The sequence below is a fragment of the Toxorhynchites rutilus genome, chromosome 1 (genome assembly GCF_029784135.1).
Source record: "Toxorhynchites rutilus septentrionalis strain SRP chromosome 1, ASM2978413v1, whole genome shotgun sequence".
Classification (NCBI taxonomy): domain Eukaryota; kingdom Metazoa; phylum Arthropoda; class Insecta; order Diptera; family Culicidae; genus Toxorhynchites; species Toxorhynchites rutilus.
In genome coordinates, this window is record NC_073744.1 from 109,353,243 (window position 1) to 109,380,304 (window position 27,062).

Here is a 27,062-nt window from a genome sequence, read left to right on the forward strand (position 1 = left end):
ATTCAAAAAGTAATTATGTTTTGATAAAACTCTTAGATAGTTTTCAGAAATATGCCGTACATGACTATTCGAATCAAAATAACGAGATGTTGTACGAACTTTGTAAATTCATTGGTGTTTCTTTAATATCCAACATGCACCCTTATTCTCATTTACGGCCGTATCCGTATATTGATTCGTCGGATACGATACGTCGTCAAAGAAAAAGCTATCCTCATTTACGGCCGTATTTCTGTGTACTAGATTTGTTTGGTAAACTGTTTTATCGACATCGATGAAAGAAATTTCCTTATTTTTTCACTTCTGTTTTGTTTTCATTTGAGATTCCTACATTGTGTACAGTTTTTGTCCGGAAAAAACGGAAATTCCCGGTTTTCTGAGTGATCCGCAGACATTTTACTGTGCGAATGTCGATTATGACCAAGTTATTCGGGTTACTTCATAACAGCACGATTGATCCAATGTGACAACAAATCGATGATATGTGAATGGAATCCGCCGGATGATAAAGGCATTAGTGTAGTCGCGTGAAATTCATGTCAGCTTGCGTGTGTAACTGCATGCGACATTTATTATATCAAAATTGAAGCAGGCAAGTCGGAGCACTAGAGGTATGAAACGGCCAATTGTACATGTTCACAATAATAACATTCTTTTCCCTCCCACAGCACTGTCACATTCACCCTTGAACGAAAGCTCCAGCCGTTCGGAACCATTCGGCAGCGGTTTTCTCGAATGTCAACCTGAAGGAAGTAAATCATATGTGCTCACTTAATGCCGGAACGTATCAGGACAGTTCGGCTCTTGGAACCGAATATTCAGTTATTCTTGGTACAATTAATGAAATTCAAAAGCTGCACCTTCGAACGGTACAAATAGGAACAGGAAGCTTCTCAATAGTTTGGTGTTATAACGGTGCGAATGGATCTTCAGGACTCGAGTGGTCTGACTCCTTCGAAACAGAGCGCATGACTCAGACGACAAATGTAACTTACTCGAGCAGCATGGCAATGCTTTAGCCAGGAGCCAGTAGTGCCGAGTTTGGTCAAGAAGTTGAAATTCACAATCTACTTATCATCGATCAGAATACGTTCGAGTTGCTACATGCACATCAATTCATGCAAACGGAGTATACTATGTCACTGATTCCGGCGAAATTGGGCAACGACTCGAAAACTTATTGCATCGTCGGCACAGCACTGATACATCAAGCGGAACCGGAACCCAAAATAGGAAGGATTATCATCTATCACTACGAGGATGGAGCCCTCACTCAAGTTAGCGAGAAGGGAATCAAGGGCGCGTGCTATTCTCTCATTGAGTTTAACGGCCGTGTATTGGCCAGCATCAATTCAACTGTACGATTGTATGAGTGGACTGATGATAAAGATTTGCGACTTGAATGTAACCATTTCAATAACGTGTTGACATTATATTGTAAAACCAAGGGTAAACAAAATTAATGCAACCACTTGGATTCCTCAGAGTAACGGTTTTTTTTAACAGGAGACTTCATTTTGGTGGGTGATTTGATGCGATCTGTTACGCTGGAGGTAATTTTGAGGAGATCGCTCGCGACTATTAACCAAATTGGATAACAGCAGAGTGGATAACAGAACAATCTATTTGTTTGCCTAAAAGATGGATAAGATGGGCTCTGTTTATCATACGAATTTTTGTATTTATTTGAAGGGCCGCAACAACGGACGACGAACGACAGCAAATGCCAGCGGTTGCTCAATTCCATCTCGTTAATATGATGAATATATTCCGCCACGGTTCGCTCGTGATGGAAAACATTGGTGAGCGTACGACGCCGACAACGGGCTGTTTGTTATTTTGGTCAGCTATCGGTCTGGTCACACAAATATCACCTGATTATGAATTATGAATTTCTTCGAAAGTTACAAGAAAGTTTGACTGACACTATCAAATCTGTTGGCAAGATTGATTATTCGTATTGGCATAGTTATCATACCGAAATGAAAACGGAACGTTGCGGGGAATTTATTGATGGAGACCTTATAGAAGGTTTTTTAGATTTAAGTCGGGAAAAATGTACGATGTATTGGGATTGCAGATCGACGTGGATAGAACTAAGGAGTGGCCGAAGATGGTATAATCAATATTGTAGAAGACCTAACAAGAATACATTAGGATGTCCAGTGTTGATCAATATTATTCAATCGATGCTATCAGTTGTTTTCTGACACAAATGCTGGGAAACCGAGATATTACAAATTTTTCTAAAAAAGTTTATTAATAAATCAACTCATTAAGAGAGAGCTGGACGGACAATAGAACCAGATCGAGCTAAGCTCGTGAATTTCAGCATTCCTCGCGAAGAATTATTTCATGTTTGTTGAATAATAATGAGACACCAGTGAATGTACAAAGTTCGTACAACATCTCGTTATTTTGATTCGAATAGTCATGCACGGCGTATTTCTCAAAACTATTTAAGAGTTTTATCAAAACTTTATTACTTTTTGAATATGAAACATAGAATATTCAGGTGTAACGCGGTATGCGTAGGGAGATGTTAGTGTTGGTGCTGTAATTGGAGTATTGAAAGATGTTATGAGATACAATTTGAATGAAATATAGTGGTATACCTATCAGGTTGGATATTTCCTAGCGTTCACATTTTTCCATCGGACTTCACACTACCAAGTGTCAAATCACCTTCTGGAGAAATGTTGGCCCTGCGAATGAACGAATAGGTTAGTTGATTTCGAACTCTTCCGAATGCGATCATAATACTTTTTCGAATTCTTCTTTCGCTCGTGCTGATCCTGCAGCGGGGTGCCTGCTCCCCAAGCGAACCTATTATGGCTCCACCACCGTGGCTTTCATCACTGAGCAGACCTAACAGACAGAGGAACCACATTAGAACGACCAGCTGCAGCTCTCCTCTTTGGCTGCCGCTGTTTCTAGATGACTTGATACGAGACTCGAGCAAAGTTAGGGGTAAAAGTTTCACATGAGAATAATTGAGACAGTTTTTAGGCAATATATGAGATGCTAACGCTTGCTGGTGGTGAGGTTAAACAACGGCTTTTCCAGAAAATATTTAGCGATTGCAGTCTAAAAAAAATCACAAAGTGAAAAGAACGAACATTCGTTCCTATAATTTACAATCGTCTTATACTAATAAACTTGATGGGAGAACCTAACGACAAATCAATCGATGCAATTTTTCAAAACATAAATCAGGCAGTGAGAATTTGTATCAAGATTTCGCTTGCCCAAAAAAATATGACAATGATGAAACGAAGCACGTTATTATAAATAGTAATAAAAGAAAAAGAACAACCACAACATATGAAATATGATCATGAGGAACGGTAATATATAGTACAAAATAACATTAAATTTGAATGTTGCAAGAGATTTATTTATTTATTTATTATTCGAAACCATCCGACAATAAGTCTTAATGGTAAAAAAAGGAACTTAGATTGGGAAAAGCCACCTTGAGCAAACGTTAAATTCGAATTCAAAGCGGCATAAAAACCCAATATCTTTTCACAATGGTATACAAAATAAAATGACATAAAAACTAGGCGAATAACAAAGATGGATAACAATTATGACAATACTATACTACGCATACATTTCACAGTTGCACACAAAATATTCTAAAAGGACAATAAATTTCCACGACGATTATATTCTAACGCCATCTGACGAATAGGTTCCTGAAGACCATAATTAGTGCGATGCGCATCAACCCGTAGCAGATGTTGGTTCCGTCGAGGCCGAAGAGGGCAGTACAGCTGAAGTCGCGACAGAACAGCAGGGCAATCAAAGGATCCCGATAGGATTTTATGGACGGTCTTAACGGTAATATCCTTGCGTCGCTGCTCGAGAGGAGCTATGCCAACTAGCTGACAAAGATCCTCATAAGGTGGCAAATTATCATAATTTCTCCAAGGCAGCATGCGGCAAATTCTACGAATGAAGCACTTTTGTATCCTTTCAATTCGAAGTATCCAGTACTCATAATGCGGATTCCAAACAACACAGCTTGTCCCATGGATGGAACGAACTAATGAGCAATAGAGAGTTCGTAAAGTGAGATAACCATTTCTGCACTGGTAAATGCATTGTAAGAATCCAGTTCTATCGTAACATGTAAGAATTGATCTGTAGAATTCGATGCTTCCTAAGAAGTTCTAATGCTTATGGGACCACCTCGTTTCTGTTGGCACAATTTTTGCGTGACGGAGGGTAGTGGCTCCTGCAGTCGGCTTTGCTGAGAAATATGTATCATTAGGATATTTGTCACCAGCCGGTTAGCAGTGTGACTATGAACCGAAAGACTTCGCTGCATGTTTGGACAAATTTATTGTACGAATTGCTGCACAGCTGCATTTGGTTCGCCGTTGTTAATCACAGCGGCAGCGGCAACAATTCGACCGTTCTGATCACAAAGCGCCTTACGTTGATCCTGCAGTTTTTGCGGAGCGTTCTGAATTATGGATTGGGTACGGAACTGCAGCTCACGTTGGGATGGATAGTTGGGTTGGGTTGTTGGGTTGTTGCATTTGTGGTGGATCAGTTGCATTCTCAACGTGTTTTTCATTGTTTCTGTTGATTTTCGCTGAGAATTTGCATTAGAATTTGTTGCTGAGTAATCATGCTACTGTTGACTTGATTTTGTGCTAGCATGTCAACTAATCGATTGGTGAGGCGTTGTTTGAAATATCTCCATCGAATTCACAAATTGTGTCCAGGCGAAAGGTAGGTCCTGCCGACACCCATTCTGGCTCTTCCTCGTTTGCTGTATCTTGGTGTCGTTGTTCATCTGCACTTATGTAGTTGTTTCGGTTGCTGAACTTGTAATTGCGACGGAACCTTGCTGCGAAATTTGACACAATAGGGTCATCTTTTGCTACCGGACGGCGGTTGCAGAGCAGGGATTTTCTCAATGTCAACAGCTGACTAGTCGTATAGCGAATAGGGCGGACACATGAGTTGCATGCCCGATAGTATGATAGCCGGCAATCTGCAATGTAGAATAGCAGGATCTTGTTCATCTAGCGGAAGTTTATCTGCATTCAACAATTTTGAATTATTCAGAGTACAAAACGTCTGCACATGTTTACAGAGATCTCACCTGCTTTATATTTCGTTTATATTAAACTGCACAAATCAAAACTACGAAAACAAACTACAACGTTCAGATCATAAATTGAACACGTTCGATACGTAAACACCTCCTGATTGTCAACGATGTCGATAATGTAGTACACCAATAACTTGATCTAGTACGACTGTAAATTGAAAATACGACGAATGGCTCGTACGAAAACAAGGATGGGATTTGCGTACGTATCCTATTCGTTCGAAAACTATGATAAGGGTGATGAAATAATTTTTCGCGAGGAATGCTGAAATTCATGAGCTTAGCTCGATCTGGTTCTTCTGTCCGTCCAGCTCTATCTAAATGAGTTGATCTATTAATACACCCTTATCATAGTTTTCGAACGAATAGGATACGTACGCAAATCCCATCCTTGTTTTCGTACGAGCCATTCGTCGTATTTTCAATTTACAGTCGTACTAGATCAAGTTATTGGTGTACTACATTATCGACATCGTTGACAGTCAGGAGGCGTATCGAACGTGTTTAATTTATGATACAGAGTTAAGCCAGCGCTACACGATGCTACGAACACCCTCGAATGCTGGACGCTCGATGATTCGACGCATCGTATAGACGACTGACGAGCTACGAACCTCCAATGTCGAGTGTCGAATATTCGCGTTGGAAGGTAATCCGTTCGTTGTGGATTACCTTCCAACGCGAGTGACACGAGTCAAAGGATTTTTGTCATTCGTTGATTCGACACTTGATGACATTCGATACACCGCTACACGATTCGTCCGAAACTATCTTTGACAGATTGGTTTGTTTACAAGTTTTAGGTGAAGGAACTGTGAAATTGATTCTCAAAGTTCAAAATATTCGGCGAAATATTGCATTCTAATAATGTTGATTTAAAGCATTTTTAATTTACAGCCCGATATCAGTACAATTACTACGGCAGCGATTTGAGTACTAGCATCGTCATTCAGTTTCCTAACGTTTTTGATGGTAGATAAAAACAATAAACATTCGATCCAAATACTCGCCGATTGTTTGGGCCGATTGCTTTGAATCGAACATTCACTTCACCGTGTAGCAGCACATTTGTCACAACATTTGACGATTCATCGAGTCAAATGTTTGAGTCCAACATTCGAGTGAAACGTTGGACGAATCGTGTAGCGCCCGCATAACGTTTTTGATGGTAGATAAAAACAATAAACATTCGATCCAAATACTCGCCGATTGTTTGGGCCGATTGTTTTGAATCGAACATTCACTTCACCGTGTAGCAGCACATTCGTCAAAACATTTGACGATTCATCGAGTCAAATGTTTGAGTCCAACATTCGAGTGAAACGTTGGACGAATCGTGTAGCGCCCGCATTATCTGAACGTTCGAGTTCGAGTTTGTAGTTTTGATTTGTGCGGCCGTATAAAAACAAAGTATAAAGCAGGTGAGATTTCTTAAAACATGTCCGGAAGATTTGTACTCTCAATAATATAATTGTTATAAATTGTTGAACGCAGATAATCTTCCGCTAGAGGAATAAGATCCGGCTGTTCTAAATTACAGATTGCCGGCTATCATACTATCGGACATGCAACCAGTGTGTCCGCCCTATTCGCTATACGACTAGTCAGCTGTTGGCATTGAGAAAATCCCTGCTCTGCAACCGCCGTCCGGTAGCAATAGATGACCCTATTGTGTCAAATTTCGCAGCAAGGTTCCGTCGCAATTACAAGTTCAGCAACCGAAACAACTACATAAGTGCAGATGAACAACGACACCAAGATACAGCAATTTGTAAATTCGATGGAGATATTTCAAACAACGCCTCACCAATCGATTAGTTGACATGCTAGCACAAAATCAAGTCAACAGTAGCATGATTACTCAGCAACAAATTGTAATGCAAATTCTCAGTGAAAATCAACAGAAACAATGAAAAACAACATTGAGAATGCAACTGATCCACCACAAATGCAACAACAGCAACAATCAACCCAACAGCCGCGCTATCCATCCCAACGTGAGCTGCAGTTCCGTACCCAATCCATAATTCAGAACGCTTTGCTCCGCAAAAAAAAAAACTGCAGGATCAACGTAAGGCGCTTTGTGATCAGAACGGTCGAATTGTTGCCGCTGCCGCTGTGATTAACAACGGCGAACCAAATGCAGCTGTGCAGCAATTCGTACAATAAATTTGTCCAAACATGCAGCGAAGTCTTTTGGTTCATAGTCACACTGCTAACCGGCTGGTGACAAATATCCTAATGATACATATTTCTCTGAAAAGCCGACTGCAGGAGCCACTACCCTCCGTCACGCAAAAATTGTGCCAACAGAAACGAGGTGGTCCCATGAGCGTTAGAACTTCTTAGGAAGCATCGAATTCTACAGATCAATTCTTACATGTTACGAGAGAACTGGATTCTTACAATGCATTAACCATTGCAGAAATGGTTATCTCTTGCAACATTCAAATTTAATGTTGTTTTGTACTATATATTACCGTTTTTCATGATCATATTTCATATATTGTGGTTTTTTTTAGCGATTGCAGTCTAAAAAAATAACAAAGAGAAAAGAACGAACATTCGTTCCTATAATTTACAATCGTCTTATACTAATAAACTTGATGGGAGAACCTAACGACAAATCAATCGGTTGTGGATATATTGTGGTTTTTATTTTTATTTTATTACTATTTATAATAACGTGCTTCGTTTCATCATTGTCATATTTTTTAGGCAAGCGAAATTTTGATACAAATTCTCACTGCCTGATTTATGTTTTGCAAAATTGCATCGATTGATTTGTCGTTAGGTTCTCCCATCAAGTTTATTAGTATAAGACGATTGTAAATTATAGGAACGAATGTTCATTCTTTTCTCTTTGTTATTTTTTTAGATTGCAATCGCTAAATATTTTCTGGAAAAGCCGTTGTTTAACTTCACCACTAGCAAGCGTTAGCATCTCATATATTGCATGAAAACTGTCTCAATTATTCTCATGTGAAACTTTTACCCCTAGCTTTGCTCGAGTCTCGTATCAAGTAATCTAGAAACAGCGGCAGCCAAAAAGGAGAGCTGTAGCTGGTCGTTCTAATGTGGTTCCTCTGTCTGTTAGGTCTGCTCAGTGATGAAAGCCACGGTGGTGGAGCCATAATAGGTTCGCTTGGGGAGCAGGCGTCAGCACGAGCGAAAGAAGCAGTCGAATAAGCATTATGATCGCATTCGGAAGAGTTCGAAATCAACTAACCTATTCGTTCATTCGCAGGGCCAACATTTCTCCAGAAGGTGATTTGACACTTGGTAGTGTGAAGTCCGATGGAAAGATGTGAACGCTAGGAAATATCCAACCTGATAGGTATACCACTATATTGCATTCAAATTGTATCTCATAACATCTTTCAATACTCCAATTACAGCACCAACACTAACATCCCCCTACGCATACCGCGTTACACCTGAATATTCTATGTTTCATATTCAAAAAGTAATAAAGTTTTGATAAAACTCTTAAATAGTTTTGAGAAATACGCCGTGCATGACTATTCGAATCAAAATAACGAGATGTTGTACGAACTTTGTACATTCACTGGTGTCTCTTTATTATCCAACAAACATGAAATAATTCTTCGCGAGGAACGCTGAAATTCACGAGCTTAGCTCGATCTGGTTCTATTGTCCGTCCAGCTCTCTCTTATTGAGTTGAATTATTAATAAACTTTTTTAGAAAAATTTGTAATATCTCGGTTTCCCAGCATTTGTGTCAGAAAACAACTGATAGCATCGATTGAATAATATTGATCAACACTGGACATCCTAATGTATTCTTGTTAGGTCTTCTACAATATTGATTATATCATCTTCGGCCACTCCTTCTTAGTTCTATCCACGTCGATCTGCAATCCCAATACATCGTACATTTTTCCCGACTTAAATCTAAAAAACCTTCTATAAGGTCTCCATCAATAAATTCCCCGCAACGTTCCGTTTTCATTTCGGTATGATAACTATGCCAATACGAATAATCAATCTTGCCAACAGATTTGATAGTGTCAGTCAAACTTTCTTGTAACTTTCGAAGAAATTCATAATTCATAATCAGGTGATATTTGTGTGACCAGACCGATAGCTGACCAAAATAACAAACAGCCCGTTGTCGGCGTCGTACGCTCACCAATGTTTTCCATCACGAGCGAACCGTGGCGGAATATATTCATCATATTAACGAGATGGAATTGAGCAACCTCTGGCATTTGCTGTCGTTCGTCGTCCGTTGTTGCGGCCCTAAATTACAAAAATTCGTATGATAAACAGAGCTATGGGAACCCTACTTATCCATCTTTTAGGCAAACAAATAGATTGTTCTGTTATCCGCTCTGCTGTCATCCAATTTGGTTAATAGTCGCGAGCGATCTCCTCAAAATTACCTCCAGCGTAACAGATCGCATCAAATCACCCACCAAAATGAAGTCTCCTGTTAAAAAAAACCGTTACTCTGAGGAATCCAAGTGGTTGCATTAATTTTGTTTACCCTTGGGTTTACAATATAATGCCAACACGTTATTGAAATGGTTACATTCAAGTCGCAAATCCTTATCATCAGTCCACTCATACAATCGTACAGTTGAATTGATGCTGGCCAATACACGGCCGTTAAACTCAATGAGAGAATAGCACGCGCCCTTGATTCCTTTCTCGCTAACTTGAGTGAGGGCTCCATCCGCGTAGTGATAGATGATAATCCTTCCTACTTTGGGTTCCGGTTCCGCTTGATGTATCAGTGCTGTGCCGACGATGCAATAAGTATTCGAGTCGTTACCCAACTTCGCCGAAATCAGTGACATAGTATACTCCGTTTGCATGAATTGATGTGCATGTAGCAACTCGAACGTATTCTGATCGATGATAAGTAGATTGTGAATTTCAACTTCTTGACCAAACTCGGCACTACTGGCTCCTGGCTTAAGCAGTGCCATGTTGCTCGATTAAGTTACATTTGTCGTCTGAGTTGACGCTCTCTGTCTCGAAGGAGTCAGACCACTCGAGTCCTGAAGATCCATTCGCACCGTTATAACACCAAACTATTGAGAAGCTTCCTGGTCCCATTTGTACCGTTCGAATGTGTAACTTTAGAATTTCATTAATTGTACCAAGAATAACTGAATATTCGGTTGCAAGAGCCAAACTGTCCTGATACGCTCCGGCATTAAGTGAGCACATATGATTTACTTCCTTCAGGTTGACATTTGAGAAAACCGCTGCCGAATGGTTCCGAACGGCTGGAGCTTTCGTTCAAGACTGAATGTGACAGTGCTGAGGGAAATGAATGTTATTATTGTGAACATGTACAATTGGCCGTTTTATACCTCTTGTGCTCCAACTTGCCTGCTTCAATTTCGATATAATGAATGTCGCATGCAGTTACACACACAAGCTGACATGAATTTCACGTGACTACACTAATGCACTATCATCGATTCGTTGTCACATTGGATCAATCAAGCTGGTATGGAGCTAGGTAGTGCGGACTGAATCAAAACGGCTGTCAAAAAAGATCCAATTGAAATGTCAAAAGAGATCCAACGATCAGGAGTGTTATTTTTCTTATGATAATCAACACTATAAAAAGGTATTGTTATCAAAGGCAAAAATTATCAAACTTATAAAATGAACGAACTTCATTTTTCTTTCGATTGTTTAATTGACAGAAATCTCTGAAAGAGCATCTCATATTGCAAGGTATCAGAACCTGACAGAATACCAATAAACTACGAATAACGCTTAGTTCACTCCAAGATTTTAATGTGGGAGCGAAATCCGACATTGGCGAATTTTGATACGTACATACATAGCAAAAGTGAAATGTTTTGGGGACGTTTTTTTCTAACGTCGGCGAAAACACTTTTGTTAGTGAAGCTGGCCGAATGAAATCCGCGTAATTATGATCCGATAGTGCTGGTGATGAATATAACGGTAAAGCAATCTGCGCTTCGTGTTGATGATGGACGTAATCTTCTAAGTCAACTACCGGCTTAATTGTGGAGAAGGCATTACGGTTTCTCACGAGGTTTCTTTTCCGGTTGAAATGTAACGATGTATTTTGTATAATGTAAATTGTATAGACGCAAGCGCACTGAAGAGAGAACAGATGAATGCGATGCAATTCCTCGACGCCAGACCCTAAAGTGCAATCCACAGCTCTCCTGCAAAAAGAATCGGACATGCTTCGCCAACGGATTGGACGATAGTTTTTGCTGTATAAGGACAGCACACCAGTTCGATTAAAGACAGCAGAGTGTACGCAACAGCAGCAAATTTGAAGCAGAATTTAAGAAGAAATTTAAGTGCTTGTATAATTTATAACTCTGTAAAATTTCATGTATATTTCTATAGTATTAAGTAAAATACAATGTACATAGTTATATTTTAAACGTGTGTTGTGTTTTGTCTCCGAAGAAACGAGTCCCTCAATCTGCCAGTGATGTGAAGTTCCATGCGAATAGAAAATCCCCGCTGCATCACTGCAATGAAGGCAGTCTGCATCGCGCCCACGGGGGAAATTTGGTTTCTCTCGCTAGGCAAGCCCCATAAAGGCTGCTTCGGTATCGCGCAGCGGAATTTTTTACAGTCCACTGCATTAAGACGCTATAAAAATAATCCTGAAAATGTGTATGAAAAGTTTGATACACTTATGGTTTTCAATAATTCAAACATCGTATTTACTCCACCGATACGCGAACTCTTATTCGGAACTAGTTTTTCGTTTCCGCAAAAATCGACCCAGCGCGTCTGTACGTTTCCGAGAGTATACGATAAAAGCTTACGCGATCATTTTCACTCGTATTCGGGCAGCCTTTCACTGAGCAACGCATTTTTAATGTTCACTTTCCCTGATATAATATTTTTTCGAACGAAATAACAACAAACAAAGTCACAGTCACGTAAATGTTTACTCCCACGATTTGAAAACATTCGATATAAAGTGGAACGAAGAGTTGCCAGATGATTTTTAAAAAAAGTCTGTAAAAATATGTGAAAGTCTGTTAAAAATGTGGAAATATCTGTAAAAGTGTGCGGATCTGTAGAAATGTCTTTTAACGTTAATTCTTCCAGATTCATTGATACTTTGTACATCGCGATGCACGTGAGATTGTCTTTTGTATATTATTGTATATGTTGTATATGTACATCTACATCATATACAGCTATTCCATGAGAAACCGGTATAGTGGCTCTCAGATTTCGATAAAAAGTAGTAGTTTTGTTCTTTGTCGCAAAACATTAGACCTTTTTTTATATTTATATTGGTCCGAAAAATCATTTTGACTTTTTCAAAAATTCATAACTTTTGACTCACTGAACTGATTAAGTTATCGACATATCTAATTGAAGCTAATAATATATTGAAATCGCAAAAAAAAAAAATGGATTTTGTTTTCGTAATTATCGATTGTAGTTTTTTTAAATTATTTTCATGGCTTTGGACTAGAGGGCACTATATATTTTTCATACTTTTCTTGAAAGCTGAGTATATCATACATAATATATCTCGATTTCAGAGATGCTTTTATTTTCGTTTTTGAGATATGGTTTTTTAAACTTAACCGGTGATCCAAAAAATCATTTTTCCTCTTGAGAACCACTTTATTGGCATGAAATGGCTGTATATACAGTAGTTTACATTTAATGCGACATTTACCAAATTGGACCTGTAATGCGAGACGTTTAATTGGACATTTTTACCTCTAGTTGGACATTTTTGTAAATATCAAGTTCGGACCCAAATTATGGTCCCACATTGAAAGTCCCAACCAGGCGTCGACACTGTATCACTCTCATCGCCAATGTCCAATTACAGGTCAAAATCGCCTCCAATGTGACACTTAGTGGTTCATCGGCATGTCGCATTAAATGTAAATAACTGTATATACATATACTAGCTGACCCGGCTTACTTCGTACCGCGCAAAATTATTGTTTTGATATGAATTCTATAGAACGAATTTCCAAACTTTTTGTCATCATAACATTGTTCTATGAGCAGAATACCACAAATACAATAAAATGAAGACAGCTTAAAAAGGAGCAACACATTTGGCCTTCCATTTTTATTCATATAGATAGATAAAAGATATAGGATTGCGTTGTTTTCCCTGAAAATCCATTTCCACTTTCGAACAAAGATCAACTTCGCTAGCGCAAATATCTAATTGACTAAAAACGCTTATCATGATGAAATTTTCGGTCATATGGGAATTCATTCTTCCGAATTTTCCGACATTCCTTCTGAGTTTTCCGGAAACTTTCCGATTTTGCTCTCCACTATATTGATCTACGGAAGGGGACGAATACAACAAAATAAAGAAGGCTAAAATTGGATCATACCTTCTTCGAGTTTTCCGCTTACGAACAGATTTGGCCTTCCATTTTTATTTATATAGATATATATATATATAGGCTAACAGTGCGAGGTTGAAGGGATGCTCAAGGACTGGGATGAAACGGTCTCCGTTATCGCTCGGATGTAGTCAATCTTAATATTACTCAGAGATGTTCATTTTGGGCTTTGAGAATCGACTCATTGTCGTTTGCTCAAAAGATCATCATTTTTAAGGAAATTAGCGACGCACATGTTGCGCCGTACGTTTGCTAAAAAATGATTCGCTTGGCGGCAACAGCGCTAATTCAGTTTACTTAGTTTGTCGCCGGCTGTTCTTGATATTCTCGGGAAATTACAATCTGTTAAGTTTTACCAATCTCATCGATAATTCTCATAAGTCGACTCTGTTCCCTCACTGTCATGAAATTTTGAAGTATAGTATAGATACATTTAATGCAATTTTTCGTTCATCGTGAAGAATTGATTTCAATGCAAAATGTGTTCAGGGCAAAAGTACTTATGAATTCATGAAAAACGTTGACGTATACAAGTTATTGTTACAAAACAAAACACCAACAGAATGCAAAAGATACTGAAGTACTGTCGTCGATCACTGAGCGATACTATGCTCACGAAATCACTGCAATGCGACCTATTTTGCGCACATAACCACTGTGGTTACGCCGGACGACAAAGTGTTAATGAATTACTCATAAAATAGTTATAACGTCATGTGTATTGATATAAACTAAATTTAAAAACATTTTATGTATTAAAACTATGGAAAAATGTAATACGATGAGTCAAATATCTTTGAGCCTCTAGAGCCTCTCATTTTTCAAAAACCTGTGAAATATTGTTATATCCAAAAAGTCTGCAACAAAAATAAAAAGTATTTTACAGATATGTCTGTAAATTTACAAACATATCTGTTAATCTGGCATCTCTGGTGGTCTGAGAATTTATTGCAAGAAACCGCTTGAAAAAATCAATGAATTTGCTTGAAAATGAAGTGGATTGAGTCCGCACCACTTAGGTATGGAGTAACCTGAATAATTTGGCCATCGATATTCCCACAGTAAAATGTCTGCGGATCACTCAGAAAACCGTGAATTTCCGTTTTCTCCAGACAAAAACTGTACCCAATGTAGGAATCTCAAATGAAAACAAAACAGAAGTGAAAAAATAAAAAAGTCACAGGAGGGTTGTGTCCGTTAGACTATCTGTTGGTTTTGGATATGTTTGAAGAATTACATCGTTAAACTCTTTGATAATGATATGGTTGAGGGTTGTGTCCGTTAGACTATCTGTTGGTTTTGGATATGTTTGAAGAATTACATCGTTAAACTCTTTGATAATGATATGGTGGCCCTGAAAAGGGCCGTTTTGTTTGGTTGTTGGGTATTGTATGTTAACTCCACCAGTGTTCATCGAGTGATGATGGCAGAAAGATGGTAAACAGTCGTTGGATGGTGCGTATCAGATAAAAGATACCGAAGTGGAACGATATATGATGAAAACCGCCCTCTGTGATCCTAGACGAGATGCCTCCTGTGATATGTATGTATGAAATAAAGAAAAAAAAACTCACCAATGTAACATAAGACAATTACCAATACCGAACACAATTATAATTTCTCCTCATCAGTAAAAACATGTTACTTCAATATAGAGAAAACATATTTGAAATGGAAAAGGTATTCCTTTTTTATAATTTTTACTTTCTGAGTGTTTATTCAACCCAATTCAATTTTAATTGGACTAACAACACCTAATACTATATATAAAGGATATGGGAAATCATTTTTTCGAATATTTCTTCACTTTTCCAATTTTTCTCGCCGTAAAAAAACAGTCAGCTTAAACTAAACGACCCGTTCTCGAGCGGGAACACACCTTGGTTTTTAATTTTAGGAAATTAAAATAAATCGTTTCATATATCAAGTCATTCTTAGCACAACTGCTACCATATACAATTTTACACTTACACTTGTGCTAAATTTTTCACAATAAACGATCGGTCATTGATATGAAATTTCAAGGAGCAACCCCCGACTTGCATATATTTGCAATTGGTTTTGATGTCTCTGTTAGGGAACACATTTCGATAGGAACAAAAGCTCCCCCTACTTTAATGTATTTGCAATACCGATTTCCCCCAGGCAGCTTGGTTTTGATGTCTCTGTTAGGGAACCGCCGCATGTATCGTCAATTTCGACCAATCAGAAGAGGGTATTTCCGTTAGGATAGGGGATGAGATTATTTTCTTCAATATAAAAAATTGTTATGGAGTACCGAAATCGATTGACGCAAAAATGTCATTAATCCATCATGAAATGACTGAGCAATAAGCGTTTGAAATTGGACAATTTTCACGATGTAATCGATTTTCGATTTCCAATTTGTACCCCAATATGTTCCCGAAAGACCTAATCCAACGTAAAAAAATCTTATATGAAAATTGCGCTTGACAAAAAAATGTGTTTGAATCATGTGTTTTGGTAGAAACATCAGGCAGTATATATAAAAAATTATATAATTGTTTTGAACAATCAAAAATCAAAATAAAAAAAATAAATACATTTAAATTTTATCAATTCAAAACTGCTTTCGGGCCTGCTAGTTCGATGGGAGATTAATCTACCTCCCTAATTGAATATTGCTCATGGCGTCACTTGGTGCCGCCGAAGGCAGACTCGTTTGCTGAGGAGTGCTGAGCGACAATGAAAATGTCTTTCTAAAGGTAGGTCGAGAAAGAGTATGAACTAGTTTTCTTCGCAAGGTCCCTTCTCAGGGCTAGAGATGAATGAACGTAAAGTTTAAAGTCTCTATAATTCAAAAGAAGAAAAATATTGCTACCAGATGTCACGAACTTCGACATTTTTTGCTACTATGGTGCTACTCGCCCGTGTAGATGGCGCAAAGGCACAGCAAAAATATTATTTTATAGAATTCCATCATGCATTTGTTTGATATGGGTTGTGTATCGTTCGTTCTTGTTTTTGAAGGGACTTTAACCCAAAGGTCATTCGTCCCTAACGGGCTGTGTATGACTGGAGCGTTCCGTTATATACATGCATGTATATGTCCTTCGCTTCTTTTGCCAAATCCAGTAAAAGGTGGTTGATGAAACGTACGTTTTTGACGTGATACGTTCCATGTTAGTTGTTAGTAGAAAATGTAAAAATAAACAGTATTTTCGATCGGTTCTATATAGTTTTTGTGGTAAGTGGAAAACAGTAAAATGAACTCTTTTGTTTCAAATTTGTTTGAATTTTTTATTTGCAAATTTGTTTCAAAATAGTACTGAGAAGAACTGGAATGGTTTAATGGGTTGTATGGAATCTGCTGCGCTTCAGTCGGATGTAGCAGTTTAGTTTTGGGAGCGGTAGCTTTTACGGATTCGCTGATGCTTTCCTTGACTTTGGCGCCATCGGCTTCTGTGCGTCGATTTGCGAGGGTTTGATTGGCATCACCACGACGAGCTAAACGACGGATAGCGGGTGTGATACGATGCGATGCAATGCACTTCGCTCCTCTGCCTTCTTTGCCGCATCCAATTGTTGATGTGAAGAGGAGCGCACCAGCAATGCACACTAGATTCAATTCGATGCACTGCATCCATCGTTGGTTGCCGATGGCTTCCTCTCCTTTGCCGCACCGTATGGTGTTAGTTGATTTGTAGAGCACTGCACACTAGAAGCCCAGATGTTTGCCGATCTGAGCGTTGAACGAGAATGAGAAATCCAAAAATGCTACCGTCCTTTTATATCAGTTGGTATGTGAGAAATAGGCGCCCCCACTCGCTCGCCATGCAAATATTTGACTTATCGGGGAACGAAAGAAGCGAAGCAGGCGAAAAAGAAATGACGTAAATTTTGACCAATCAGTACCGTTTGGATAGGGGTTGAGATTTTTCAATTGTTCGATAGTTAATTACATGATATATATTATTTTATTCAAAGTGAAAAATTGTTATAGAGTGCCTCGATGTTTTGATGTAAAAATCTCATCAATCCGTCATGAAATGACTGAGCAATAAGCGTTTGAAATTGGACATTTTTCACGATGCGATCGATATTCGTTTTTCAATTTGTACCCCAATATGTTCCCGAAACACGTAATCCTACGTCAAAAAAACATCTTTCACCGATGTCGATAAAACAGTTTACCAAAATGAATCTAGTACACAGAAATACGGCCGTAAATGAGGATAGCTTTTTCTTTGACGACGTATCGTATCCGACGAATCAATATACGGATACGGCCGTAAATGAGAATAAGGGTGATAGTATTCGACGAGAGCTCACTGTTTGGCGCGAAGCGAGAAGCCAAGGAAGTGACAACAAATCAAGTTGAGCTGTCCCACAAGAAGTCTGTGGGTGAACAACCAGAAGAGGTTGATCCAGAGCGAGTGTTTGAACAACCGGAAGAGGTTGTATCAGATGAAAACAGTGTTTCAGGTGGTGAAGTGCAGGAACCAGCGGTTCGAAGCAGTGGACGATCAAGGAGAACCTGTGTGGTATGATTGCTACGAGGTATCGAGGTATGCTCGGGTTACCGGCTTGAGTGGGGGTATTAATAGTGTAATTACAACCAAATATACGTGCGTGTACCCCTCGACCAATACTACAACTTTGCGTTTGTCAACTGTGGTGTTTCGTGAAGCGTCAACTCGCGACTACGAAGCTGAATTTGACAGCTTGTGTGCGTGAAGCGAACGTCAACAAAGAATTACAAAAAGAATGTGATTTTTAAACGTACCGTTTTTAACGTTTTTAGCAGAAATTTTCGTAATGGTGAGTATGTATCGAAAGAACTATCCTCTAGGATGCTAATTTAGTTAAATCACATAAATTTACTGCAGGGGAAAACGTTTTCTTATCGCATCCAAAGGACACTGTCTTTACTTGTGAAAAAGTAAACAAATTTTCAGGATACTAAATTTTAATAAAAATTAATAATTATGTGCAAAATTTAGCTTCTAAACGGTTGGAAAATGAGTTTTCCTTATGCAGTGAAAAAAACTTTGCTGTAGCTTAAGCTGAATTTAACTTATAAGTGTTTTTCTGTGACCTTGTTCCATGCATTATCAGGAGCCATCAGTCGGAGAAAATGAAACCTGCTACGTGGCTATGGAGTTTGCGGATGTGTTCGATTACGCTGCGGGTGGAAGCCGTTTAGTCGTCGAAGGCGAAAGAGTATTCAAAGCTGGACATCTTTTAAAAGTTGGTGTTGAAGAAGTTCACGATGAAGGCTTCAGTATTTACTCGTCCTGCCTCCAGTCATCATCTCCAAGCTCGGAACCCCATACAATAAAAATTGGTACGAAAATCTCCTTCTCCAAATGGTTGTTTTCGTGTTCCTGTAAAGCTGGCAAAGGGAAGTGCAAACACGTCATGGCTGTTTTGTATCATTTGCTTATGTATGTTTTATTTTATTTCTTTATTATCGCACATTTTGCACCAAGTTGGACTGTTTCACTCTTTCAAAAGTGCGAAAATGTGAATGTGAATACTTGGAGAGTAGAAGTTCGACACGGTGAAATGGAGGCTACAAATACGGGAGGTTTTTGTAGGTTCTATCTTTAGCCGTAGTCGTTGGATCCAGTCTAGATACCGCGATTTGTCCGTTTTCGGAGGGAAGGCATGAAAAGAAATTCCGGGGCGATATCTCTGCTTACATCCGGGGACGACACAAACAATACGGCTTTTGAATTTTGCAGATTGTTCGGAATCAGCCTCAAGCAAATTTCGTCCGACTTGCATGTTCTCCGGGCAATTTGCGCAGCTTTTGACGTCCATATTTCACACGTTCTAAGGAAAATATTTTGAAAAATATTAGAGCACTGATTGAACAGAAGCCAGATCTTTGTATTTTAGGTATTTTATGAACACTAAGCGGATATTTTTATATCAAATTTCATTAATTCGGTTTACCTCTCTCGCAGGTAGATTGACAGAGGGTGTACTTCAACGGCTTTTTTCCACTACTAAATGACAATAAATTTTGGTTCGGAGCATCGAAACAGCTAAGAAAAACTATTTTTCAACAATTTACACTAATTGTAAGATAAACACGGTACAAGTTTTCGAGAAATCAGTATATTAATTATAGAGAAAATATGCAACGGTTTGTTTACATACTTTTCACTCACGCGAAACTTCCTTCGAACGACCTTCGATGACGCGAACTGTTGTTAATAATAAAATTCATTCCAAGTGTGATTTCAACAAGTACAGTTCGTTTTACTTTTTCCTCTCTGAGCCCTTCGGTCTTCGAGTCTTTTGTGTGTCTGTCGCGTTCGCTTTTATATCACAACTCTCCGCAAACTCTAGAACATTTGAAAGACAACATTCGTGAAGTTATGACCGAGATACCGCCCTGTTGAGCTTATCTCTGTAGATTTATCCGTTTTCCACTCTGCTCCAATATTGCAGCTTCTCAGTGCGCTTCTCGGTTTTTTATCTGACCTTCTGTGTCCCTTTCTATCTGTCAAGTCCCTTCCACCAAGGTACCAACGCTTGCAGGTATGAATCTCCTCAACTGTCAAGATTCATAGAAGTTGTGTAGATGGGAATAGTGCATTAATTATTATGAACCCTACATCCCACCCTTTCATTAAACAGTAAACCACGATACTCATAAATACCCAAACTCTTTATTGCATAGAACATTCATCAATAGGTTACATAATCTTTTAATAGTTTCGACTCCGTTCTAACTCTCTTACTCATTACTGCCCCTTCGTTAATGTCTGTATCCTCACCAGAACGATTTCATTCCTTTTCCTTTGCAGAGACAAACTCTTCTCCCGAAGACGCTGGACCCGTTTGAAGATCAGGGTTACTTGGAACAACCTTTAAGTGTGCTGCACTTCTCCTAATATTTTTCCCGCTAAATAGAGATTTCAGCAAAACATCTGTTCCATTTTTCTGAACCACTTGAAATTGCTCGGGTGAATAGTCGGCACTGACTTTGTTCTTTTTTTTCATCTGCTTGACTAATACGTGATCACCAACTTGTATTCCACTGGGTCTTGCTTTCCTTCTGATATCAGCATATTGTCTCCCCTTCTCTTTCTCCATTCGGTCTCGGTCTCTAATCTCCCCATCTTCAATTTGGACTGGAGGCACCGTTGGGAGCTTCGTTCGTGCACGACGCCCGAACATCAACTCGGATGGTGGCTTACCCGTGGTTGTGTGGTTGGAGGTGTGGTACATTAACAAGTACTTTCGAAGTTCCGTTCGCCAGTCCTTTCCAAGTTCTTGCGCTATCCTCAGTCGCTTTAGTATAGAGCGATTTTGACGTTCCACCTCCCCATTCATCTGGAGCCAATAAGGTATAGTGTTAACTAAATGGATTCCGTATTCCTCGCAGAATGCTTTGAATTCATCTGAAGACATTTGAGGACCGTTATCCGCACGCAATGATCGAGGTATGCCATAACGGGAGAAAACAGTCAAAAGCTCATTAATGGTTGCCGTGGATGAAATTTCTGTCATCTCGATGACTTCCATGTATCTACTGTAGTAGTCTACGCAAACTAAAAGATTCTCACCGTCTGGAAGAGGGCCAAGAAAATCTATTGCAATTTGTTCCCATGGTTGCGATGGAAGTTCCTTTCGAATCATCGGTTCAGGAGGATTTGGAGCCGCTACCAACGTACACCCACGACACTCTTGAACAAATTTCTCAACATTTTGATCAATTTTAGGCCACCATACAGTAGAACATTGTTCACTTGACAGAGTTCATTATGAATCATTCGAAAAGATAACGGAAGTTCATCGATCATTCCAGATTGAAGAGAGTCAATGACTTGCTGGATTTCAGGATCCAACCGACTGGCTTCTTCTATCTCTTCCCATTTCAGGGCCGCTGCTGTAACAGTAGCGACAGCAATCTCATTGATTACTAATTCTTCTGCTTCATCAAAAGGTCGAGCAGCTTCGGTGGCAAGTCGGGAGAAAACATCCGCAAGATTTTCTTTACCAGAAACGAAGATTACGGTGTATCGGAAACCTTGTAAGCGTAGAACCCATCTTTCAATGCGGGCGCAAGGACGCGATGTATGCGAGAACAAAAACGTAAGCGCCTTACAGTCAGTAAGTAAATTGAACTCTCTTCCAATCAAGTAATTTTGGAAACGTTCAACGCTCCAAACGAGTGCTAACGCTTCTTTCTCCGTTTGACAATACCTGCGTTCGGTGTCTGTCAATGATTTGGAGGCGAAACAGATCACCCTAGATTGTCTAAGTTCGTTCGTTTGTATAAGAACTGATCCTAATGCGTATGGGCTAGCATCCGCCATAACAGAAGTTTCATCGTCCGGTCTATAAAACCCAAGACTTCCAGCACGGGAGAGATGTTTTTTAATGTCTTCAAATGCTTTGTCTTCCTTTTCGCCCCATTTGAAACTGATTCCCTTTTTTGTTAGTTTTCGGAGCGGTTCATCTATAGTTGCTAAGTTAGGTATAAACTTCCCCATATAATTAGCAAGGCCTAAAAAGCTCCTAACTTCACTATCATTAACGGGGCGGCGAAAATTTGAAACCGCATCCAACTTTATAATGGACGGCTGTATTCCTTGAGAAGACACTCTGTATCCTAAGAATTCGAACTCGGTGACACGAAATTTACACTTGTTCCAGTTCAGAACGACTCCCTTGTCTTCGAAGCGCTGCAGAATCTAGATATTTTAAAAATACCGAAAATAAAACATAAAATTCATTTAGAAACCCAGCCTTTCATTTATTTTTTTTTATACAAAAAAAAATCCGACAATACGAGAAAAGTAACTCGATTAAAGAAAAAAGAAAATCAAGAATTTATACCTTGTTCAAACGACGATCGTGTTCATCCATAGAACCTCCTTCAACGCCCACATCGTCAAGATACCAGTATGCTCCATCGCAATCAGCAAGAATCTCATCCATGATTCGCTGGAATATTTCGGGCGCCGACACAAGTCCGAATGGCAGACGTTTGAATCTATATAATCCGCGGTGCGATATAAACGTTACAATATCTCTGGAGGGTTCATCCAATTCCAATAAGGAAAAGGCATCTTTAACGTCGAGTGTACTCCAAATGTTTCCTCTGCCAACTTTAGCCAACACATCTTCAATGACCGGCATAGGATGACGATCACGGATAACGGCTTGATTTACTCGTCGAAGATCAACGCACAATCTGATTTCCCCATTTGCCTTATTCGCCACTACCAAAGGTGAAACCCAGTTTGCTGGTCCAGTCTTCTTCTCAATAATGTCTCTAGCCAATAACTCATCCAATTTCTTATTAACGGCATCCTCGAGTGGCATGGGAATGCGACGAAGTGGTTGGAAAACCGGCTTAATGTTCGGGTCCATCTGGATATTAATTTGAATATCTTTTATCTTCGAAAAAGGCACAAGGCTCTGATTGTTACCGTCAACAATACGGTTTATGTCCAAACCGACTCTAAGAACACCCAGTTCTTTTGCTGTTTTGTCTCCAAGCAGGTTTCGTTGCCCGTTCACGACAACAAAAAATTCCGCTTGAACCGTTCGTCCACCAGCACTGATGTGAGCAAAAAATGTTCCTAAAATTTTCAATGGGTTCTGGCTACCATAGGATTTCAATATTTTCTTACTGCCCTTCTGACAGTGTTGGACGTCAACCTTCCTAGATTTCAGCAATTCCCAAGAATCAGCAGTAATCAAATTAGCGTCCGATCCGGAATCAACCAACATTTGGATATCCAGCCCACCAACAGTGCAGTCAATCATGTTACAGCTATTTCCAAAATGAAACGTATAATACACCTTTTTCTCCTGTGTCTCTGATGATAATTCTGGTTTAGTTACCGCTGAACAGTCGTTTTCCTCCGGGGTTTCGTCAATAGCTTGAACTTTGCCAGTTTGCTTCAGATTTTTGTACTCTCCAGGACGCTTGCGACAGACATTTTCAAAATGACCTGGACGCTTACACCGACGACAGATTTTGCCTTTTGCCGGACAGCACAAAGCCTTCGATATGTGACCCATCTGCCCACAGGAATAACAGATCGTTGAAGCGCTCTCTTTCCAAATCGGTTTGTTATTAAATCTACCGAGGACCCGTTTCTTGTTCACATCCGGGTTATCAGTACGAAGCTTCTGGATTTTACGCACTTCGAGTGATCCTGAAATTAGGTGCGATGATCCAGCACTTATTTCTTTTTCTTGAGCTCGCACACTTTCCAACGATGCTCCTAATGCTTCTATATCAGCAAGGTTCTGGTCCTTCTCCAAGATTCTGCGTCGAAGCTCCTGAGAAGAACACCCTTCAACAATGACATCAGTTAACATCATCTCTTCAATTGCTGCACGGACTTCCTGAGGATACTTTTCTAATCCGCAATCTGCGAGCTGCTGACGTAGACGTAGGATGAACTGCGAGAACCGTTCGTTTGTGCCTTGCTTCATGTTTCGGAGTTTGTGCCTCTCTAGGACTTCTTGCCTGCGCGGTTTGAAAAATGCGTCCAACCGTTCCACAGCTTTACTATACCACGGTTTATCCAGTAGGACAACAGAGAAATCTTCAGTTCCTTCAAGACTTTTAAAAACCCTCTGCAATTGGGGCCCACCCAAATGAAGCATTCTCGCTCGCATGATCTTTTGATCCGTGATCTGATAAGAATCAAAATAACATTCTAAAGCGCCTTTCCAGTCTTGCCATTCCTTAGCTAGCCTGCTGCTCTCGATTTGCTCGCACTTAAACATGGGCAACACACGACTTTCATCCATCTGTAAAAAAGAATAAAACACTTTCCAGTTGGCTATCATTTCGATCATGAATATAGTGCATAACACGAACAAATGACATATCATAAAATCAATAGACTGCCTTCAACCAAACGAAACAATTGTGCCAATATTTATAAATATCCAAATATATATCCAAATCGAATTTAATGTCATCATCTTAGTATCCAATAGCAAAGGGAATTATACAACATCAACACAACGGAAATTTTATGCAATATAACTGTACAACTCATACAAAAATATAACTCCAACAGTGTCCTTCCTTTTTTTCGAAATTTTAAATCGTCATAGAATTCGCTTCTCCCGCAAAGTGCTACAAAATAGAAATCACGTTCTCGTTTTAAAAACAACTTCGATCGACTACCTGTCACAGTCACAACAGACTGCATTTAGGCAAAGCCGGCAACCCGCCACGGCCACAAAATGACTGCATTTAAGCAAGGCCGGCAATCCGCCACGGCCACAATAGACTGCATTTAAGCAAGGCCAGCTATCCGCCACGGCCACACAAGACTGCATTTAAGCAAGGCCGGCAATCCGCCACGGCCACAATAGACTGCATTTAAGCGAGGCCAGCTATCCGCCACGGCCACAAAAGACTGCATTTAAGCAAGGCCAGCAATCCACCATGGCCACAAAAGACTGCATTTAAGCAAGGCCGGCAACCATGCACGGCCACAATAGACTGCATCTAAGCAAGGCCGGCAACTTGCCACGGCCACAACCAACTGCCACACAGGCCACACGCCACGACCAATAAACACTTCATTTAAACAAGCCCTGCATCTCGCCACGGCCATAACAAACTATGGGTTCTATTACATATGCGCGCCACGGTCATAAACACGGTTATGCAGTTGACCGGCAACCCACCAATGTCACAAAAAAAAAAAACTTTGTCTCATACACACTGATAAACAATCCGATCACAAAGTATTGTCGCCATACAATCGATCGCAAAACCCGTTAAGGGCACAGCTATAAATTTCAAACCAGGAGTCAACCTGGTGAAGATTTTCTTTTGTTATTCTCAACTTCCTTTACTTTTATACTTTTTTTTTTTTTTTTTTTATACCATAAAAAAAACCACCATTTTGAATTTTTTTTTCTATCCGCAAACATCCGCATTCTCTAGCGCAAAAAAAATACCTAAAACCCTAAAATATTTAGTCATTTAAACTAATGGAACTTACTGTAGGTTTTTTTTTTTTATTCCTCGTCGCCAATTGTTGAGCTTATCTCTGTAGATTTATCCGTTTTCCACTCTGCTCCAATATTGCAGCTTCTCAGTGCGCTTCTCGGTTTTTTATCTGACCTTCTGTGTCCCTTTCTATCTGTCAAGTCCCTTCCACCAAGGTACCAACGCTTGCAGGTATGAATCTCCTCAACTGTCAAGATTCATAGAAGTTGTGTAGATGGGAATAGTGCATTAATTATTATGAACCCTACACGCCCCATAAGTGCCGAAAAGTCATCGAAAATTACCTGTTCCGGATCAAGGTGTGCAAGGAAGCCCTAGGTGGACATTTGAATGATGTTGTATTTCACATATAATGGCATAAACCAAACTTTAATTTGAAATAAAAGTTCCATCGAAAATTCGAAATATATATATATATATATATATATATATATATATATATATATATACTAAAAGGGTTCCTTGGAGTAATCGGATACTATAGAAAATTTATCAGAGATTTTGCGAAAATTGCAAAACCTCTTACGCAACGGCTTCGTAAGGGCGAGAAGATCAAACACACAAGTGAGTTCATCTCAGCCTTCAACCGTTGTAAGGACATTTTAACAAGTAGCCATGTCCTCCAATACCCTGACTTTTCCAAACGCTTTATACTTACCACTGATGCATCGAATTATGCATTAGGTGCAGTTTTATCCCAAGGCCCTATCGGTAAAGACAAACCCATTGCCTTCGCATCACGCACCCTAAGCAAAACCGAAGAAAAATATTCAGCCATTGAAAAAGAACTCCTCGCCATTGATTGGGCATGTAAATATTTCAGGCCATACTTATACGGTCGGAAGTTCACGTTATATACCGACCACAAACCATTGACATACGCACTCAATTTAAAAACTCCAAACGACAGACTCATACGCATGAAACTGCGTCTGGAAGAATTCGACTACGAGATTCAATACCGTTCCGGCAAACAAAATGTAGTAGCCGACGGGTTATCGCGAGTCACTCAAGAGTTAAATTCAAATGAAACAGAATCGTTACCGGATGCATCAACCGCACGTTCCACAGATTCTGACAATGACATCCCTATAAGAATGACCGAATCTCCACTTAACTTTTTCAAACATCAAATTCTTATCAAGAAGGGAGATAGAAATACTGAAACATTAGAACAAATTTTCCCAGGAGTCCAAAGACGCACTTTGATGAGAGCAACATTTGGTGTCTCTATAGCTATAAAGATATTTCGGGACTATATGCATTCTTCAAGAGTTAACTGCATTCTTTGCCCGGAAGAATGGGTAAATACCCTACAAGCAACATATAGGAACCACTTCTCTCGTGCAAAATCATTTAAAATTGTATTAACACAATCCATATTGCAGGACCTTACCACTATAGAAGAACAAGATAGAGTTATAGAAGCCACACACGGCAGAGCCCACCGAGGAATAGAAGAAAACCAATCAGCAATTGCGAGAAATTTCTACTTCCCTCGAATGAGAGACAGGATACAGAAATTTATCAACTTTTGTGTCACCTGTCTTGAATGTAAGTACGAAAGAAATCCCTACAA

The 27,062-nt window shown here is 39.5% G+C and overlaps 3 protein-coding genes and 2 long non-coding RNA genes across 6 annotated transcripts; 1 reads left to right on the plus strand and 4 right to left on the minus strand.

Moving 5' to 3' along the window:
- Positions 1-511: 511 nt before the first annotated feature.
- Positions 512-2,086, plus strand: LOC129763400 (uncharacterized). Its single transcript, XR_008740910.1, has 3 exons — positions 512-611; positions 669-1,449; positions 1,507-2,086. It is a non-coding gene; the product is annotated as an uncharacterized LOC129763400 (long non-coding RNA).
- A 6,618-nt stretch (positions 2,087-8,704) lies between these two features.
- LOC129762329 (DNA damage-binding protein 1-like) lies at positions 8,705-10,579 on the minus strand. Of its 2 annotated transcripts, XM_055760511.1 has the most exons (4): positions 10,477-10,579; positions 10,105-10,423; positions 9,642-10,005; positions 8,705-9,584 (listed from the first exon to the last, which is right to left on the minus strand). In XM_055760511.1, exons 2-4 carry the CDS (start codon positions 10,168-10,170, stop codon positions 9,493-9,495), a joined length of 522 nt encoding a protein of 173 aa, XP_055616486.1. In that variant the 5' UTR covers positions 10,171-10,423; positions 10,477-10,579; the 3' UTR covers positions 8,705-9,492. The 2 variants fall into 2 exon arrangements, with proteins under 2 accessions (XP_055616486.1, XP_055616485.1); XM_055760510.1 differs by having other exon boundaries at positions 9,642-10,423.
- Positions 10,580-18,893: 8,314 nt separating this feature from the next.
- On the minus strand, positions 18,894-19,990 carry LOC129776843 (uncharacterized). The gene is made up of 3 exons (XR_008743167.1): positions 19,636-19,990; positions 19,429-19,550; positions 18,894-19,305 (listed from the first exon to the last, which is right to left on the minus strand). It is a non-coding gene; the product is annotated as an uncharacterized LOC129776843 (long non-coding RNA).
- Positions 19,991-20,268: 278 nt separating this feature from the next.
- On the minus strand, positions 20,269-21,123 carry LOC129761306 (uncharacterized protein K02A2.6-like). The gene has a single exon (XM_055759025.1). The coding sequence runs from the start codon at positions 21,121-21,123 to the stop codon at positions 20,269-20,271; it is 855 nt and encodes a 284-aa protein (XP_055615000.1).
- Positions 21,124-22,320: 1,197 nt separating this feature from the next.
- On the minus strand, positions 22,321-23,940 carry LOC129761307 (uncharacterized protein K02A2.6-like). Its single transcript, XM_055759026.1, has one exon. The coding sequence runs from the start codon at positions 23,938-23,940 to the stop codon at positions 22,321-22,323; it is 1,620 nt and encodes a 539-aa protein (XP_055615001.1).
- Between the last annotated feature and the right edge of the window lie 3,122 nt (positions 23,941-27,062).

What these genes read in the sequence shown, in the direction of transcription:
- LOC129762329 (XM_055760510.1), bottom strand. Translation starts at nt 10,086, where the DNA reads ATGGCACTGCTTAAGCCAGGAGCCAGTAGTGCCGAGTTTGGTCAAGAA. An exon ending in ATTATATTGTAAACCCAAGG is followed by an intron (nt 9,585 to 9,641) that starts GTAAACAAAATT and finishes TTTTTTTAACAG; the next exon opens with GAGACTTCATTTTGGTGGGT.
- LOC129761306 (XM_055759025.1), bottom strand. Translation starts at nt 21,123, where the DNA reads ATGATTCGAAAGGAACTTCCATCGCAACCATGGGAACAAATTGCAATA.
- LOC129761307 (XM_055759026.1), bottom strand. Translation starts at nt 23,940, where the DNA reads ATGAAGCAAGGCACAAACGAACGGTTCTCGCAGTTCATCCTACGTCTA.